At 34.9% G+C, this 18562-nt stretch overlaps 1 protein-coding gene across 1 annotated transcript in view; it reads left to right on the top strand.

Moving 5' to 3' along the window:
* Positions 1–1251: 1251 nt before the first annotated feature.
* The window catches only part of LOC141391547 (odorant receptor 85b-like), a 32718-nt gene continuing 15407 nt past the window's right edge, over positions 1252–18562 (top strand). The window contains exons 1-2 of the mRNA XM_073964453.1: positions 1252–2078; positions 2140–2341. Of these exons, the coding sequence (XP_073820554.1) occupies positions 1252–2078; positions 2140–2341 (1029 nt within the window). The remainder of the gene's footprint in view (positions 2079–2139; positions 2342–18562) is intronic.

Genomic DNA, 18562 nt, shown 5'->3' with positions numbered 1-18562 from the left:
CTTCTGAGAACCTTTAAAAAATATTGTCACGAAAATCCACGCTCCTGAGGACCTTTCAAAAATATTTTACAAAAATCCATGCTTCTGGAGACCTTTCAAAAATATTTTATAAAAATCCACGCTTGCTGAAGACCTTTCAAAAATATTTTCCCAAAAATGCACGATTGTTGAGGTCTTTCAGAAATATTTTCAAAAAAATCGACGAGGACTTTTCAATAATATTTTCTCAAAAATCCATGTTTGTTGAGGAACTTTTAAAAATATTTTTTTTCAAAAATCTACTTTTATCGAGGACATTTTAAAATTTTTTTCCCTAAATCCACGCTTGCTGAGGAACTTTAAAATTATTCACAAAAACTCACTTTCGTTGAGGACCTTTCAAAAATATTATCACAAAAATCCATGCTTGTTGAGAACCTTTTTAAAATATTTTCACAAAAATCCACCCTTGTTGAGGACCTTTCAAAAATATTTTTACCAAAATCCACCCTTGTTGAGGACCTTTTAAAAATATTTTACAAAGATCCACGCTTGTGAGGAGCTTTCAAAAATATTTTCACAAAAATTCACGCTACAAAGATCCAAAAACTCACGCTTTTTGAGGACCTTTAAAAATATTTACAAAAATCAACGCTCGTTGAGGACATTTCAAACATAATGCCACAGCTATCAACGCTTTACAAAAATACCAGACCATTAAAACTACTGCACAAAAATCAACGCTTGTTAAGGACCTTTCAAAATTATTTTCACAAAAACCTACGCTTGTTTTCCTAAAAATCCATACTTATTGAGGACCTTTCAAAATTTTTTTTCACAAAAAATCCACGATTGTCGAGAAGAAAGTTTTAGTATGTTATCCTTTCAATTATATTGAAATTCAAAAGTATATATTATTTCATAACAGCTCCTCCACCTTTCCCAGGTGAACAAATCTGTGCGTGTTTGTGGTCAAATATAACCTAGACAAAGGTTGATCATTTAACGCCCATATACAAAACAAACAACCACACCAAAATTTAAAATAAACAATTTCTAAAAATCAAAAATTCGTTAAAGCTTAATGAAAAGTTATAATAGAAGGCGTTGTATTGTAACCGAACCATAAACATATAATTATTGCTATTATGTGGTCAAGAAGAACTGAAAAATGGAATGTCTACTCATAAATAAAGGCATTATAAAAAGGACATAAAAGCACTTTACAGCAGTCATTTAAGTTAGTTATTGTCGGGATATCATAAAGCAAAAATGAAAATAATAAAACCAAAAGCCGCCACATTTGATGACTTTTTTAAATTGGCCAGTTTCTTTTACAAAACCATTGGCATTGAACCATACGATCAACCGGGTGTTGAGGTAAAACAATCCAAATCTTTTGTCGCTAATTTGGTATTTTACCTCGGAGTCATAAATTTGAATTATATACTGGTTATGGAATTTGTCTTTGTCGCTTTGGCATTTATACACGGGGAAAATATTCTGGAAGCCATTATGTGTCTTTCTTATATCGGTTTTGTTACTGTGGGAGAATCGAAAATGTTTTTCGTATTTCTAAAGAAACCGATTTTGAGTAATTTCGTTAAACGTCTGCTGAAATTTTTCCCCCAAGAACTGAAATTGCAGCAAAGCTATAACGTCTCGCTGTATCTGAGGCAATGTTCCAAGGTTACGATTGCTTTCGCCCTCCTCTATATGATTCTGATTTGGACTTATAATCTGTATGCCGTGACTCAATATTTGTTATATGAAAAATGGTTGGGCGTACGAGTTATTGGACAACAATTACCCTATTATACCTACACTTGGTGGGATTGGCAGGGTCATTGGTCGTATTATTTGTTGTATTTTATGCACACCTTTGCTGGTTACACCTCGGCCACAGGACAAATTGCCAGTGATATAATGTTGTGTGGTTTTGTTTATCAACTCGTCATGCATTTCAATTATATCTCGATGGTGATGGAAAATTATCAAGTTAAAATCGCCAACGCCAAGGACAATGAAATGCATAAAGCCCGTTCTCAGGACATGGCATTTCTCATGGATATGATTGAATATCATGATTGTTTAATGGAGTAAGTTCGCGGCAATTCGATTTTTGGTGATAATACATTCTTCATTGTTTTCTATTTTCAGACTAAGCGAACAATTAAATCATGTCTTCAGCTTGCCCTTGCTACTGAACTTTTCGGCTTCATCATTTGTTATTTGCTTTGTTGGCTTTCAAATGACCATTGGGGCAGAACCCGATACTCTCATAAAATTATTTCTCTTTCTTTTCTCATCGACAGCCCAAGTCTATTTGATATGTCATTATAGCCAATTGTTAATCGATGCGGTAAGTTTAAGTTCTTATAGATATAAATGTTGGACGTCAACAGTTTTGTAGGAAACAAGAGTATTTTTTTACCCTCTGAAATCTATTTTTATCCTATTTCAATTCGTTCGGACATACGGACAAACTATCCTAATGCGATATCGAACTGCAAATTATAAACTTTGAATATTTTGAGGAGTTACAAACGGAATGACATACTTAATATACTTTACTAAATACGGAGGAGGGTGATATAAAAAATAAATTCGACCGGGTCGACCTTTAGTGTGATCGTAGGACATTACAATGGTGGGAACCTGATTGTAGAGCGACACTAGTTTCAAAAAATATTTTCTCAAAAATCCATTTTTATCTACAACATTTCAAAATTATTTTCACAATTTAACATTTAAACATATGCACAAAAATCCACGTTTCTTGAGGACCTTTCAACAATATTTTCAGAAATTCCCTGCTTTTTGAGAACACTTCAAAAATATTTTACGTAGGACATTTCAAAGTTATTTTCAGAAAAATCCACGCTTGTTGAAGACATTTAAATATTTTCACAAAATTCCACCCTTGTTGATGAACTTTCAAAAATATTTTCAAAAAAATTGAGGTTCTTTCACAAGTATTTGCACAAAAGTCTATGCTTCTTCAGGACCTTCTATACATATTTTCTGAAGAACCCGAGCTTGTTGAGAACGTTTCAAAACTAATTGTCATAAGGATCCACGCTTGTTGAGGACATTTTAAATTATTTTCATAAAAATCTACGCTTTCGCAGTAATCGAAGCTTTTTGAGGACCTTTAAGAAACATTTTTAAAAAGTCCACTACTACCACAAAAGTTCAAAAATATTTTCACAAAAAAATAACTTGTTGAGGACTTTTTATTGTTGTAAAATATTTTCAGCTTAATCTCGGGTTTTGTTGTTTTTTAATTTTTAAAACAACAAGTTTTATTTAAACTGGGATTGATTTAATTTCGGGAAAGGCAAAGAATACTAGTTTCGTCCAACGCCACTTGGACTCATCAGTTCTCTTAGTTCTTTGTATTGAAACAAAGAACTCTTCCCCAATTTTATGACGACCAGAGCTCAAGAATAAACGTAACCGATGAATTCGTTTAAATGCGAATTCATCAGAATCATTTAAAAAATCTCGTAGCCGCATATGTAAACCAAGAAATTATTTTACAACAATAAAATAATACACATATCAGCAAAAAGTGAATCTGTTGAGGACCTATAATAATATTCACAGTAATCCACGATTGTTGAGGACCCTTCAAAAACATGTTCGCAAAACTCCACGCTTGTTGAGGACTTTACAAAATTATTTTCAAAAAAAATCAACTTTTATCTAGAACGTTTCAATATTATTTTCACAAAAATCCACGCTTCACAGTGGATTTATAGTGTAAAAATTAAGCCAATGCGCTGCTGCGAATAGTGTTTTAAGAAACCATGAGCGTAACATTCTCCACCCTTTCCCCTCTGGAGTGGGTATACGGTAAGAATTGTTTTATGCTGTTAATACAAAATGACATAAACAAATGACATAAAATTGGTTGGATTTTGGAGCGGATGAAAAAAATCAACATTTTTGTCTGAAAATTGGTAAAAATTTTAATATAGATCTTATAGCGTTCTTCCGTACGTGCCGGCCAACGCAAGACAAATTTGGAAGAACATTTCATCATCTTGCCACTGATACCAATTATGTTAATGTACGTGGTCAGATAACAGAGTTATACGCTAATATATCCATAGAAACCCTATTCTAGGGCAGCTTTAATCAGCGGCCCACCATTTATAGTCTGGCACTAGATGGCAGCTGATTTTTATACTGAATAATCTTAAACCCATGAACAACTTTGGGAAATTATTCCCGAGGTTGGCACTGGTGGGCATCATGACTAAAACCTTAGGTCATATTTAAGTATATGATCGAATTGGCATTACAAAATACACAAAGAAACTATGCAGCTAACTAGAATTCCACAACACGCTAAAACACTATTTTTTAACGAAAATTAAGCTATTACCTCCTCCTTTAAAATCCACTATAATATTTTGCTATACGTATTAGTTTCGCGATATTTTGAATATATTTACTTGCACTTAAAATATAGGTTGTACTCACAACAAAACATATTAGTCAAATATTCCGACTTTTGAAGCTATTCTTAGGAAGATCGCGTTCGAATGAAACAAAAATTAATACATTTTTAAAAAGGTCCATGTCATAGCTGTCAGATTTGCCAGATGTTGTACCAAAGTTTTGACATTCATTTTTTTTATTTTTGGCCAATGGGTGGATCTACTGTGCGCTTGTTGAGGACATTTAAACATAATCCCAAAAATCCACCCTTATTGAAGACCCTTCAAAAATAGGACATTTCAAAAATATTTTCTCAATATATTCATTTCAATATTTTTTTCACAAAAACCTACGCGTTTTGAGGACCCTTCAAAAATATTTTATCTAGGACATTTGAAAAATATTTTCACAAAAAACGCTCTCACAAGCGTGCGTTTTTTGTGAAAATATTCAAAAATATTCAAAAGTATTTTCTCAAAACTCAACTTTTATTAAGGACATTTCAATATTATTTTGACAAAAATCCACTCCTACGCGTTTTGAGGACCCTTCAAAAATATTTTATCTAGGACCTTTCAAAAATATTTTCACAAAAATCCTCGCTTGTTGAGGTCCTTTCAAAAATAGTTTTAAAAAGTCCACGGTTGTTGAGGACCCTTGTTGAGGACTTTTTAAAAATATTTTCCCAAAAATCGACTTTTATCTAGAACGTTTCAATTTTATTTCACAAAAATCCAGGCTTGTTAAGGACATTTAAACATAATCCCAAAAATCCACACTTATTGAGTACCCTTCATAAATAGGACATTTCAAAAATATTTTCTCAAAAATCTATTTCTATCTAGGACATTTCAATATTATTTTCACAAAAATCCACGCTTGTTGAGGACACTTAATCATATTTACAAAAATCTACGCTTATTGAGGACCTTTTAAAATATTTTCATAAAAATGCACGCTTGTTGAAGACCTTTAAAATATTTTATCTAGGACATTTGAATAATATTTTTACAAAAATCCCAGCTTTTTGAAAACATTTTAAAAATATTTTCACACAAATACGCATTGTCGGTGATTTTTCAAAAGTATTTAAACAAAATTCCACACTTGGGAGGACCCTTCAAAAATATTATCTCAAAACTCAACTTTTGTCGAGGACATTGCAAAAATATTTTCACAAAAATGCACCCTTTCAAAAATATTTTCACAAAAATCCAGGTTTTTTTGAGGACCTTCTCAAAAGTATTTTCATAAAAACCCACGCTTGTTTAAAATCTTTCAAAAATATATTCACAAAAATCCATGTTTGTTGAGGATCTCTAAGAATAATCCCAAAAATTCACGCTTGTTGAAGACGTTTCAAAAATATTTTTCGATTACCTTTCAAAAATATTCAAAGTAAAATCCACGGTTGTTGAGGACTTTTCAAAAATATTTTCACAAAAATTTCCGCTTGTTGAAAATCTTTCAAAAATATATCAGAAAATTACGCTTTCGGTGACCTTTCAAAAGTATTTAAACAAAATTCCACACTTGTGTGGACCCTTCAAAAATATTTTCTCAAAAATCCACTTTTATCCAGGACATCGGAAAAATATTTTCAAAAAAAACCCCCACGATTGTTGAGTTTCTTTCAATAATATTTAAACAAAAATCCGCCTTGTCGATGACCTTTCACAAATATTTAAAGAAAATCCACCCTGTGAGGACCCTTCAAAAATATTTTCTCAAAAATCCGCTTTTATCGAGGACATCAAAGAAATATTTTTAAAAAAGTCTACGCTTGTTGAGTATCTTTCAATAATATTAAAACAAAAATCTGCCTTGTCGATGACTTTTCACAAATATTTAAAGAAAATTCACCCTGTGAGAACCCTTTAACAATATTTTCTCAAAATCCATTTTTATCGAGGACATTATAAAAGGACCCAAAGGACGGAAATTGTTTATCCACGAACTTGAAATAAGTTTGGAAGGAATATTACGATATGAAGTTTGGAACAACTCTGTTACACTCTTCGAGAGTTATCGCTTCAATCAATCGACTTTAAATTGTTCGAAATGGGTCAATGAGTCTGATATCTGTCTACGGACACTAACAGCCTGTTCATGTATGTCGACCGAAAGGTTTTTTGCGCTTCGGAAGTGGAAAAAAATCATTTTCTGTTCATGTAAACGCCTTCGAAACGAAAATCTATGCGACCGACAAGCCATACGAAATAACACGTAAACGTACACTTTTCCATTAAATTTGGGTTTATGTATTTCGAAAGGGCTGTCTCTTATAGAAAGAGAATGTCAAAATCACTCACTTGTTTTGTAGCTGCCGTGTAGAACGTAAACTCGCGAATAACACCGAAAATCTTAAAACAAATTTATACAACACATTCTTGAAACAAAATAAAAATTTTATAGACACGTATTAATGGCCGTTTCATACATTATTTTGAAGAAATCAATAAAATAATTCAAAATACCGACACATTTTATTTTTCAAACAAAACAAATCACACATCCCAGTTGTTCGGGTAACTAGGGAATAACTAGCAATTTTGCTGGCTACTGGTAAACACCCCTAGTTACCACCCAATCTACTCGCAATGCTATAGACTGGTGAATTTAACATGGGGATGTCATAGGAAGGGGTCTATTGTCCCTCCACTGCATTACCAGTAACCACCCAATTCGATAGTCATGTGAAAGGCAATTGTCTCCTCAGTGCATTACCAGTAACCAGTCAATTCGGTGGTCAGAAATGATAGCCCAAATCACTAGTAAGTTGTAATCAGAATACCAGTTTGAACAACACAATTATAACAGTTAATCAGTATATTTCGAATATGCGCTAACCACGCTTTTTTAATTACATGACGTAGATAAACATACATCCGTACATACATATATTATAAAGGGCAATTTAATGTTAATCTTTAAATTCCTTGATATTGAAACTTATGCGTGAATCCTTGATACTGGGACTTATGTTGCTTATGTTTGTTTGGTCCTGGGAATGTGCATCTCAAGTGTGCTTCAGATAATTCAGATGTACCTGAAATAAAATGCATAAATGTTTAATGAGATAATTAAACAATGTATTGTCCCAAAAAGTATCTATACTTACCAAATATTCTTCTAAAAATATTCATCCTTTTTTAATTTAGCCCAATAACATGTTTGTTACATCTTTATTTAACAATAAGTTTTTGCACATCAAACGCACCAAAAAACTTTTTTTTTAATTCAGAATAAAAAATAAATTTTATACAAAATGACAATACATTTAATTCTATTTTGTTTTCAAAAAGAGAAATAATGTTGAAAAGAGATTACAAGAGAGAAACATTGTCGATTACACTATCCATCGGTAGTCTATAAAATAGTCAATATATTACACACCGCATTACCTGTAACTAGTGAATTGACATGATAGGCAGGGACGCCCTTTTCCAGTGAGAAAAGCAAGCTATAGGTTATTTTATTTGCCATTTTTGGGTGGTGGGGATATTCCAATGTTTGTATGTATATGTGGATTTTGTTTTCATTTCTCATTTGTCTCTCATTTATGGAACATAGTTGTACAAATGTACATTCAAATTAGTAGTATTTCGCATAGGATACGTAACGGCAGTCGCACAATAGTTTGCGAAATACATGAACGCATTTTTAGACGGAAGTGCGTGAGTGCTTTCCTTTCGTACAGGTTTCCGCGCGACATACATGAACAGGCGGTAAGTCTATTTAGTTTTCTTTCCACAATTTTAGGTGGATATATCTTATATCCACGGATACCCCAAATGCTTAAATTAGGTCAGAAATATATTTAACAATAATACCCTGAGCCTGTGTGAATCTAAATATTCATCAGTTGACAATATCGAATTGAATAACGGCTACGGTACCTAAATCCTTTTTCCAATAATTATGTTAGGGGATTTTCAGATTGTGTGGTTCTTTTTCGACGTAAAAACTTGTTGATAAAAATATATTTGGATTAAAGCTCAAAACTGTTTCGGAAGTGGATTTTATTTTGGGAGTCATTTCTTTTCGATCATTTCAGTTGATCACCGTATAACTTAGAGATTTTGGACCAATATGTTGGGGAGCATGGACTTGTCCACAGAAAACATAATATCGCTGTAAACAAGACCAGAGCAGGCCTTAAAGTGAACTGATCTGAAATTTTGTGTGGTAGGTACCCAAAGGATCGGACAAATATAGTTCATATAAGAACCTGATCTATATCTGTTAGACATATTAGGACGTGTAAAATATGGACCAAATCGGTCACTCCCTTCAAGAGTTTTTTTTCGAACATTTTTTAACTTTTGGACCGCGAGAGATCTGTTCGACAGTTATCTTGCGCTCCAACCCCTACACACGGTGTCATAGGGTTTTTTTGCAACTTTCAGGCTAGTTTCTCAGGAAGTATGGATTTGCCCCTGATGATACTTGTACCATCGTAATGGGGGACAGTGAATACAAGTTGTTACATCGAAAATCAAAGCGATTCGAGAACTGGTCCTAATTTAAATGTTTCCTGGAAAATCTATCCACAATCTCCTTGACCTTATGCCGAGACGGTTACAGTTTAATTAAATTAATCATGTTTTTCCTGGGCGCTGAACAACAACGTGGTGTGTAAGGTGCGAAGTCGACGAAGAATTTGAGACACGCTGTGAGATGTTCTGGCGCAGCAACCAACACCATAACTTCTATCGCAGTACTACTAAAGGCGAGGCAGTCTTGGAATTGTACACACTTACTACATCCATTATATCCCATTGATGTCTACATTAGAGTGGTTTTAAAAAATCGATGTCGAATTTTTTTATGCGGCACCCTCCTAAAATGTTTAGTTTTGTTAAAAATTACGATTGCCAAAGTTTGAGCACAATCGGAATATCTTTACACGTGCCACTGGGTGCCCTTTGAATTAAAACCAGTCTAGTCTACATGTCGCGAAGGCTGCTTTACAATCGACAAAAAGGTGGTAGGTGTCGATCTGGATTTGTGGCAGGGTAAATATCTGGTCAATGGTGTATTTGCCAGGTCTAAAGCCCAGGTATGGCCCAATTATTTTATTGACCATAGTCTTTAGTCGTTCAGTATCTCTGACACTATCTTGTATGCAATAGGGAGAAGACTTATGCCCCTATAGTCAGAGCATACAGTCTTATCTCATTTCTTGTAGACAGGGCACAGGATGCTGAGGTTCCAATCGTCGGGTACTCGTTCTCCCTGCCAGACGGTGCTAACTAGCTGATGAATAAGCAATCGGCTCCTGCTGCCTTAATGTTATTTAGCCGGTTAGGCGGTATACATACTATACCATCTTCTGGGATTGGTCTTGCAGGTATCTTCGTCGTCTTCGCTACTATTGATTACCAACAGTTTGGAAAAATACTCTTTCCATATCCTGAACTCACTATCTGTATCTGTACCAAATTACCTTGCTGGTCTCTACGGGAGGATGTGCCTGTACCAATGCCTACAGTTTGATGTTTCACGCTTTGACTTCATTATGGCTCCTGTATAGCTCGTTTTACATTTCTCTCTTTTTCCTTCGGAAAAGACTTTCTCCTCTCTCTCCGTTTTATACCTTCCACAATAATATGGAGGGTAAATGTCATCTAATGTTGAAGAATTTTACTTTTATTTAAATTGTAGCACTGGAGCGAAGGTGGAGACCAGATTTTTTAACTTCCGATCATCTACAAATCCAAACTCATTCTTTATGTCATGTTGTGACGCCTTTCCCAATCCATGGTATTTCCTATATGGTTGTAATGTCGGCCTTGTACTTTTCAAGTAAATCTGCAAATGCGTAAACTGCACATCTATATTAATAAAAGAGTAAAGTGATTGATTGACTGACTGACTGACTTAATGATTCATCAACGCCCAGACGAAACGGCTGAAGCTTGAATCCTGAAATTTTGGGTGTGGATAACTCTTGGTCCGAAGGGGTCAGAAAGAGTGGGTTTTTGGAAATTCGAACTGGAAGGGTACGAAAAGTACTAAATGGTACTAAATAGGGTACCGTTTGTATTTGGCGAACCGGTAGAGCTAGAACTTTGAAATTTGGAATGAAGGTCACTGATGGATTGTAGGAAAGATGTACTAAAACGTTTTTAGAAATTCGAACTATAAGTGTACGAAAAGTACTAAAATGTACTAAATTTGGTGCCAATTCGTATTTTGTGAACGGATAAAGGTTAAAGGTTGAAATTTGGTGTGAGAATCAAGGTTAAAAGGTACGGTTGACATGAGGAGGTGGTTTTGGAAAAGTGTACACATGTGTACGAAAAGTACTAAATGGTACTAAATTTGGTACAATTATGATTTGGGCGAAGGGATAGAGTTGGAATCCTGAAATTTTGAACTAAGGCTACTGTTGGAGAGTAAAATGGAAGTAGTTTTGAAAATTCGTACATATGGGTACGAAAAGTACTAAATGGTACTAAATGTGGTACAATTATGATTTGGGCGAACGGATAGAGCTGGAATTATGAAATTTGAATTAAGGCCGTTGTTAGAGAGTAGAATGGAATCAGTTTTGAAAATTCGTACTTATGGGTACGACAAGTACTAAATGGTACTAAATTTTGTACAATTTGGATTTAGGCTGAGCGGATAGAGCTGGTATCCTGACATTTTGAATTAAGGCTGCAGTTGGAGGGTAAGATGGAAGTAGTTTTGAAAATTCGTACTCATGGGTACGAAAAGTACTAAATGGTACTAAATTTGGTACAATTACGATTTGGGCGAACGGATAGAGCTGGAATCCTGAAATTTTGAACCAAGGCTACTGTTGGAGAGTAGAATGGAAGTAGTATTGAAAATTCGTACTTATGGGTACGAAAAGTACTAAATGATACTACATTTGGTACAATTACGATTTAAGCGAACGGATAGAGCTGGAATACTGAAATTTTTAATTAAGGATACAGTTGGAGGGTAGAATGGAACTAGTTTTGAAAATTCGTACTTATGGGTTCGAAAAGTACTATATTGTACTAAATTTGGTATAATTACGATGTGGGCGAACGGATGGAACTGGAATCCTGACATTTTGAACTTAGGCTACTGCTGGAACGAAAGTAGTTTTGAAAATTCGTACTTATGGGTATGAAAACTACTAAATGGTACTAAATTTGGTACAATTACGATTTGGGCGAACGGATAGAGCTGGAATTCTGAAATTTGAATTAAGGCTGATGTTAGAGAGTAGAATGGAAGTAGTTTTGAAAATTCGTACATATGGGTACGAAAAGTACTAAATGATACTAAATTTGGTACAACTACGATTTGGACGAACGCTGGAGCTGGAATCCTGAAATTTTGAACTAAGGCTACTCTTGGAGAGTAGAACGGAAGTAGTTTTGAATATTCGTTAGGATACAGTTGGAGGGTAGAATGGAACTAGTTTTGAAAATTCGTACTTATGGGTTCGAAAAGTACTATATTGTACTAAATTTGGTATAATTACGATGTGGGCGAACGGATGGAACTGGAATCCTGACATTTTGAACTTAGGCTACTGCTGGAACGAAAGTAGTTTTGAAAATTCGTACTTATGGGTATGAAAACTACTAAATGGTACTAAATTTGGTACAATTACGATTTGGGCGAACGGATAGAGCTGGAATTCTGAAATTTGAATTAAGGCTGATGTTAGAGAGTAGAATGGAAGTAGTTTTGAAAATTCGTACATATGGGTACGAAAAGTACTAAATGATACTAAATTTGGTACAACTACGATTTGGACGAACGCTGGAGCTGGAATCCTGAAATTTTGAACTAAGGCTACTCTTGGAGAGTAGAACGGAAGTAGTTTTGAATATTCGTACTTATGGGTACGAAAAGTACTAAGTGGTACTAAATTTGGTACAATTACGATTTGGGCGAACGGATAGTGCTGGAATCCTGAAATTTTGAATTATGGCTACAGTTGGAGGGTAGCATGAAAGTAGTTTTGAAAATTCGTACTTATGGATACGAAAAGTACTAAATTGTACTAAATTTGGTACAATTACAATTTGGGCGAACTGATGGAGCTGGAATCCTGAATTGATACTAAATTTGGTACAATAAGAGTTAGGGGAACGGATAGAGCTGAAATCCTGCAATTTTAATTAAGGCTGATGTTAGAGAGTACAATGGAAGTTTTGAAAATTCGTACTTATGGGTACGAAAATTACTAAATGGTACTAAATTTGGCACAATTACGATTTGGGTGAACAGAGAGAGTTGGAATCTCGAAATTTGGAATTGAGATTACTGGTGGAGTGTAGGATTGAGGAAGTTTTGGAAATTCGTACTTATGTGTACGAACAGTACTAAGTGGTAGTAAATTTAGTACAATTTGTATTTGGGTGAACGGACAGAGATTGATTCCTCTTGATGAAGAGTAAAAAAGATGTACCAAAGTACTAAATGGTACAAATTTTGGTTCGATGGGGATTTGAGTGAACTGATAGAGCCGGTATCCTGAATTCGTAATTGAGATTACTGTTGAAGTATAGGATTGAGGTAGTTTTGGAAATTCGTACTTATGTGTTCGAACAGTGCTAAATGGGACTAAATATAGTACAAATTGGATTTGGGTGAACGGATAGAGCTGGAATCCTGAAATTGGGCATTACTGTTAGAGTGTAGAACTAAGGAGTTTTGAAAAATCGTACTTAGAGTACAAAAAGTACTAAATTTGGTACAGTGGGTATTTGAGGGAGCGGATAAAGCTGGAATCCTGGAATTTTGTATGACTACGGTTTGAGTGTAGGATTGAGACGTGGAGGTAGCTTTTGAAATTCGTTCTTATGGGCACGAAATATACGAAATGGTACAATTTGTATTTGAGTGCACCGATTGCGCTGGAATCCTCTTTTTTGGAATTATGGTTACTGTTGAAGTGAAGGATTGAGGTAGTTTTGGAAAATCGTACTTATGGGTACGAAGAGTACTTAATGGCACTCTATTTGTTGTTGGGCGTAGAGACAGTGCTGGAATCTGTATTCTTTGGATTTAGGGTGAGTATTGGTGTGCAAAGTTGGTCTCGCTGTTAATATGTAAGGGTGAGATACTGCTAATCTTTTTGAAATTCGAACTAAAGAGGTACGAACAGTACTAAAATAACAAAAAATATTGTATATTATATGTTAGCTCACTACCTTTAACGGGTGTTAAAGGGAGCTCCCCGGGTGACACCACGGGGAGGTCGGTGTCCACTTGTGATGAAAGAGGGACCAAGATAAAACCTGGGCTTTGCCATGTTAAAGGACCTTTGCTTGGTATCTTTCATCCCTACGTCACAAAACGTCTTCACCAAAAATGGTGAAATTTTGTAATGTTTTGGTAAAGACCCCATATAACTACACCACCTGAGTTTACCATTTGAGGATATTTTGCTGGTTTGAAGTTCTGAGTGGTCAGAAGACTTCTTAACCAAAAATTGTCAACATAGCCCAAATATAACGGTACCTCCTTTCGTTATTCTGCAGATTTTAGCTATATGTAATTTAACATTTAACATTATCACAAAATATCTCCACCAAAAATTTTCAACTCAAGTCCATAATTTAGCATCCATATATATATATAGGGAGGTACCCGATTTCAGGTATGTTGAAGTTTTAAGCTGACCTAATTCGCTAAAATTATGTATTTGGGTTTCCCAGTTGTAATTTCGTATCAAAAAGAAAACTAGTTATTTCATATTGGTTCATAATATAAGGTATATATCACGAATATTGTCAATTATTTCATATTCCATTTCAGAAAAAAAGGATAAATTTTTTTCGCGCTACATCAACGATTTTTGATATGTAGGTTAAGAAAAAAATTCCCAGTACGAATCTGGTCGCGAGCCAATTTTTGGTTGTTGCGGACAAAAGATATTGCGCTTTTATTTCGCTTTTTAAGAAAATTAATATCATAAAAACGCTAATTATTTTAATGAGCACAATTGTTACAAAAAAGTTCTCTCGAAGTGACTTCAGCGAGTAGATTGCATAATACCTGCAAAATGTTGCACAGAATTCGCGGAATGTACATAAAATTGAAAAATTATTGACTGTAAGTCAACTTTTTTTCAAAATTAAGGCCCATTTAGTGGTCATAAAATTACATAAAAATTTGTTGTGGATCAAAACTTCACGTCGAATCAAATGAGACTAAAATCATACAGATTGGTGTTACAGTTTCGATGTTACAACCAAAATAAGCACATATTTTGGTCAAAAAAATAATTTTTTGTTTGAAAAAATATTTTTTCACATGCATTATGTAGTAAAAAATATTGTAAAAATCTATTGGAATACTTCCTTCATTTTGCTTAAATCTCCCAATAAAATAGACGGATTTGGCTTTATTGACATTCATATTGAAGCTTTCCCATTAGGGAAGTTAATTGAGTTGATGGGGATATATCTCAAAGCTTCTGAAATGGAAATATAGGTCAAATAACCCATTTTAATTTATATGAATTTTAAAATACGTATAAATCGCGTAATTATTAAAATCATTTCGTCCGCATGTGATTTTCGTGTACAGCAAGACCATATCTATTAAGTTGCATACATTTTTCGAAATTTAATTTTGACGCTAAGATGTAACATCGGCTGCATCTTAGCATTAAAAAACCTATAAAATATCGCTAATTTGCGCAAAATGCATACAATTTTTGTCCGCATCCGATTTCAGTGTCCACCATGAAAATCTACATCTATATATATCTATTTCAAGGCGATCAATCAAGAACCGTAGATGTAGCATCACACACTATTTTTTGGGATAAAATGAATGTAGCTCCCTTTTCAGTGAAGTTTTCAAATCTCTGTTTCCGCTAAAACGAAGATGCTGCACTAGTTTTATCATTGCAGTGAAAACGACCCGCAGAAAACGCGATAAAATACGCGATATTTTCAAAAACAATTTTAGGTGAATTTCCTACTTTAGAATTTCTCGTATCTCGCGTTTTAGTAGACGGAATAACTCAGAATCGCAAGTACTACAATCCTATATATGATTTTTTGAAAAACCTGTTTGCGGAATGAAATTAGAAGAAAATTTCAAAAAACACTGTAAATCTGGCTTCAAAATGTCAGCATCATTTAGTGGTGGAAGCAGTTCAAATTTTGAAAAGTAATACATTAGTGAGATGATCCTTATTTAGTTTGCTTCTACTTTTACTTTGACAGGAAAATCGAGAGAAGTGTGGTTTACTCACAAATCGAGAGAAAACAAAAAGAGACATGTTGGCTTCAACCCATTTTTTAACATAAACATAGCCACAGCTTCCACGCAAATTATCTTTTAAGGCCTATAAAAGGGTAAACCTTGGCTTCAGCTATGTTAAATTTTCAAAAATATTGGTGACATATATATTCTTGATCAGGGTACAATTCTGAGTCGATATATGCACGTCTGTCCGACCGTCCTTCCGTCTATGGTAATCACTAGCATCCACAAAAACGAGATAGGACGCTGAAATTTTGGGAAGATGCGTTTATTGTTTGCAGGCAGATCAAGTTCGATGAAGGGCTATATCGGTCAACGTCTTGCTATAGTCCCGTTACCAGGTATTTTGACGTTTTTACTCACATTTTCTAACCGAATTACCTTTAATTTGACATTTAGGGTTCTTAGTGATCAGCAATCTTATATTCCAAAAATTATGGTAATAGGTAACGGTACCTCCCGATTTTCGGTATTTTGAGGATTTTAGCTTAAATTTTTAACCAAACTAGCTGTAATTTGACATTTGAGGTTCTCAGTGGTCACTAAACTTCTCCACAAAAATCGTCAACATAGGTCTATGTTTTGGAATAGCCCCTATAATACTGTACCTCCCGATTTTCGACATTTTGAGGATTTTAGCTACAATTTTTAAACGAGCTAACCGAAGTAGCTGTAATTTGACATTTTAGGGTCTAAGGGGTTACGAAACTTCTCCACAAAAAATCGCCAACATAGGTCCATGTTTTGGTATAGCTCCTATATAACGGTACCTCCAGATTTTCGGTGTTTTGAGGGTCTTAGGTACATTGTTTGACGGAACTACCCGTAATTTGACTTTTGAGGTTCCCTGCAGTTATACAATTTTTCAACGAAAAATTGTAAAGATAGGTAGACACATTGATGTAGCCCCATAGGCGGTACCATTCATCTGGCTGAACACATTTTTAAGATTAGATTGGGTAATTTAGGCATTTAGGGTATCCATGGTCGAAAAATGTTTGAAAGGAAATTACTCAGCAAAATGTTCGATGCCAAAGATGCCATTCAATCATAGGTGCAAGTGATCTGGCATGTCATCTTTTTAGCATCTTCATCGATGAATTTTATATGAGCGTGGACCCCAAAAGATGCTATTCATTTTTGGATCCAAAGCATGTCATTTACACCAATGCTTTGTCATGTCATTTTCACCAAAGCTTTGGCATGTCATTTTCACCAACCCATTGCAATGACATTATCATTACGACGAGGGTTTTAACAACGTTGGTTGTGGTTTCGAGTCTCCGACAACATCAAGCCTATTTTAAATAATTAAACTTATATATTTAGAAAATTTGTATAAATAAAAACACAAAATTCATCTCTATTGGATCGATGGAATGGGTTCAAATGCTGATGAAAAGATCGGATGTTTCACCACTTCCTTTGCATGGGTTCAAATGCTGATGAAAAGATCCGACTTTTCACGACTTCCTTTGCATTGGTTCAAATGGTAATGAAAAGATCGGATCTTTCACGACCTCGTTTGAACCAGCGCAAAAGATGCCATAAAATCACGTCATCACATGGAACCCATTCCTTCAAATTTTGCTGGGTAATTATTCCATTTTAATTAAGATGGGTGGGTATATAAAGTTTGTCATTCCGTTTGTAACTACTCGAAATAATCATTGTAGACCCCACAAACTATATATATTCTTGATCAGCGTGCAATTCTACATCGATATAGCCATGTCCGTCCGACTGTGGAAATCATTCTAACGTCCGAACGGATTGAAGTAGGATGAAATTTTGGTTAAATCTATTATATATACGTAGGACTTTTGGTATTGAAAGCGGGCTATGTAGGTCCACGTTTTCGTATAGCCCCCATACAAATTGACGCGTGACGCGTCGTCGTTTTAGGGAATTTGTAAGATACTTGTCCCATTTTATCACCGAATCGGTTGTAATTTGGTATTTTGTGTTTCCAGAGGCTAAAAAACATTTCTATCAAAGTTTTTTTATATAGGTCCATGTTTTGGTATAGCCCACATATAACGCCCCATATATAGAACGCGGCACTTTAAGATATTTTGAATGTATTAGTCCCATTTGACCACAGAATCGGTTTTAACTTTGTATTTTGTGTTTCCAGAGGCTAAGAAACATTTCTACCATAAATATATATATAAGTCCACGTTTTGATAGAGCCCCCATAGGACGATATCTCCCGAGTTTCGGCATTTTGAAGGTTTTAGCCTCGATATATATTTGGGGTATGAAACGTTCCTTTTGGTGGCCTTTATATGGCCCCCATATAACTTACCTCCAGATTTTCGGTGTTTTGAAGGTGTTGGCCTCAATATTCCTCAGAAATGGCTGATATTTGGTATTTAGTCTTCGTTGGGGGTATAAAACTTTCCGCCAAAAACTTGTCAGTACAGATCCACGCCTTAGTATAGCCCCCATAGAACGGTCATTTTCTATTTTCGGTATTTTGAAGGTTGTGGCCTCAATATTCCACCGAAATGGCTGAAATTTAGTATTTGGTCTTCATTTGGGGTATTAAACGCATATGAAATGTGTCGGTATAGGTACACGTCTTCATATAGCCCCCATAGAACGGTACCTTCCGATTTTCGGTATTTTGAAGGTTGTGACCTCAATATCCCACCGAAAAGACTAAAATTTGGTATTTAGTCTTCGTTGAGGGTATACAACTTTCCACCTGAAACTTGTCGGTATAGGTCCGCGTCTTCATATAGCCCCCATAGAACGGTACCTCCTGATTTGCGGTATTTTGAAGGTTTTGACCTCAATATCCCAACTAAATGACTGAAATTTTGTAGTTAGTCTTCGTTAAGGATATACATCTTTGCACCTGAAATTTGTCCGTATACGTCCACACCCTCAT

Source organism: Musca autumnalis, unplaced genomic scaffold (assembly GCF_047663935.1).
Source record: "Musca autumnalis isolate F117 unplaced genomic scaffold, ASM4766393v1 scaffold_1, whole genome shotgun sequence".
Lineage (NCBI taxonomy): Eukaryota > Metazoa > Arthropoda > Insecta > Diptera > Muscidae > Musca > Musca autumnalis.
The sequence above is the reverse complement of the archived record's forward strand: the minus strand, read 5'-3'. Positions and strand labels throughout refer to the sequence as shown.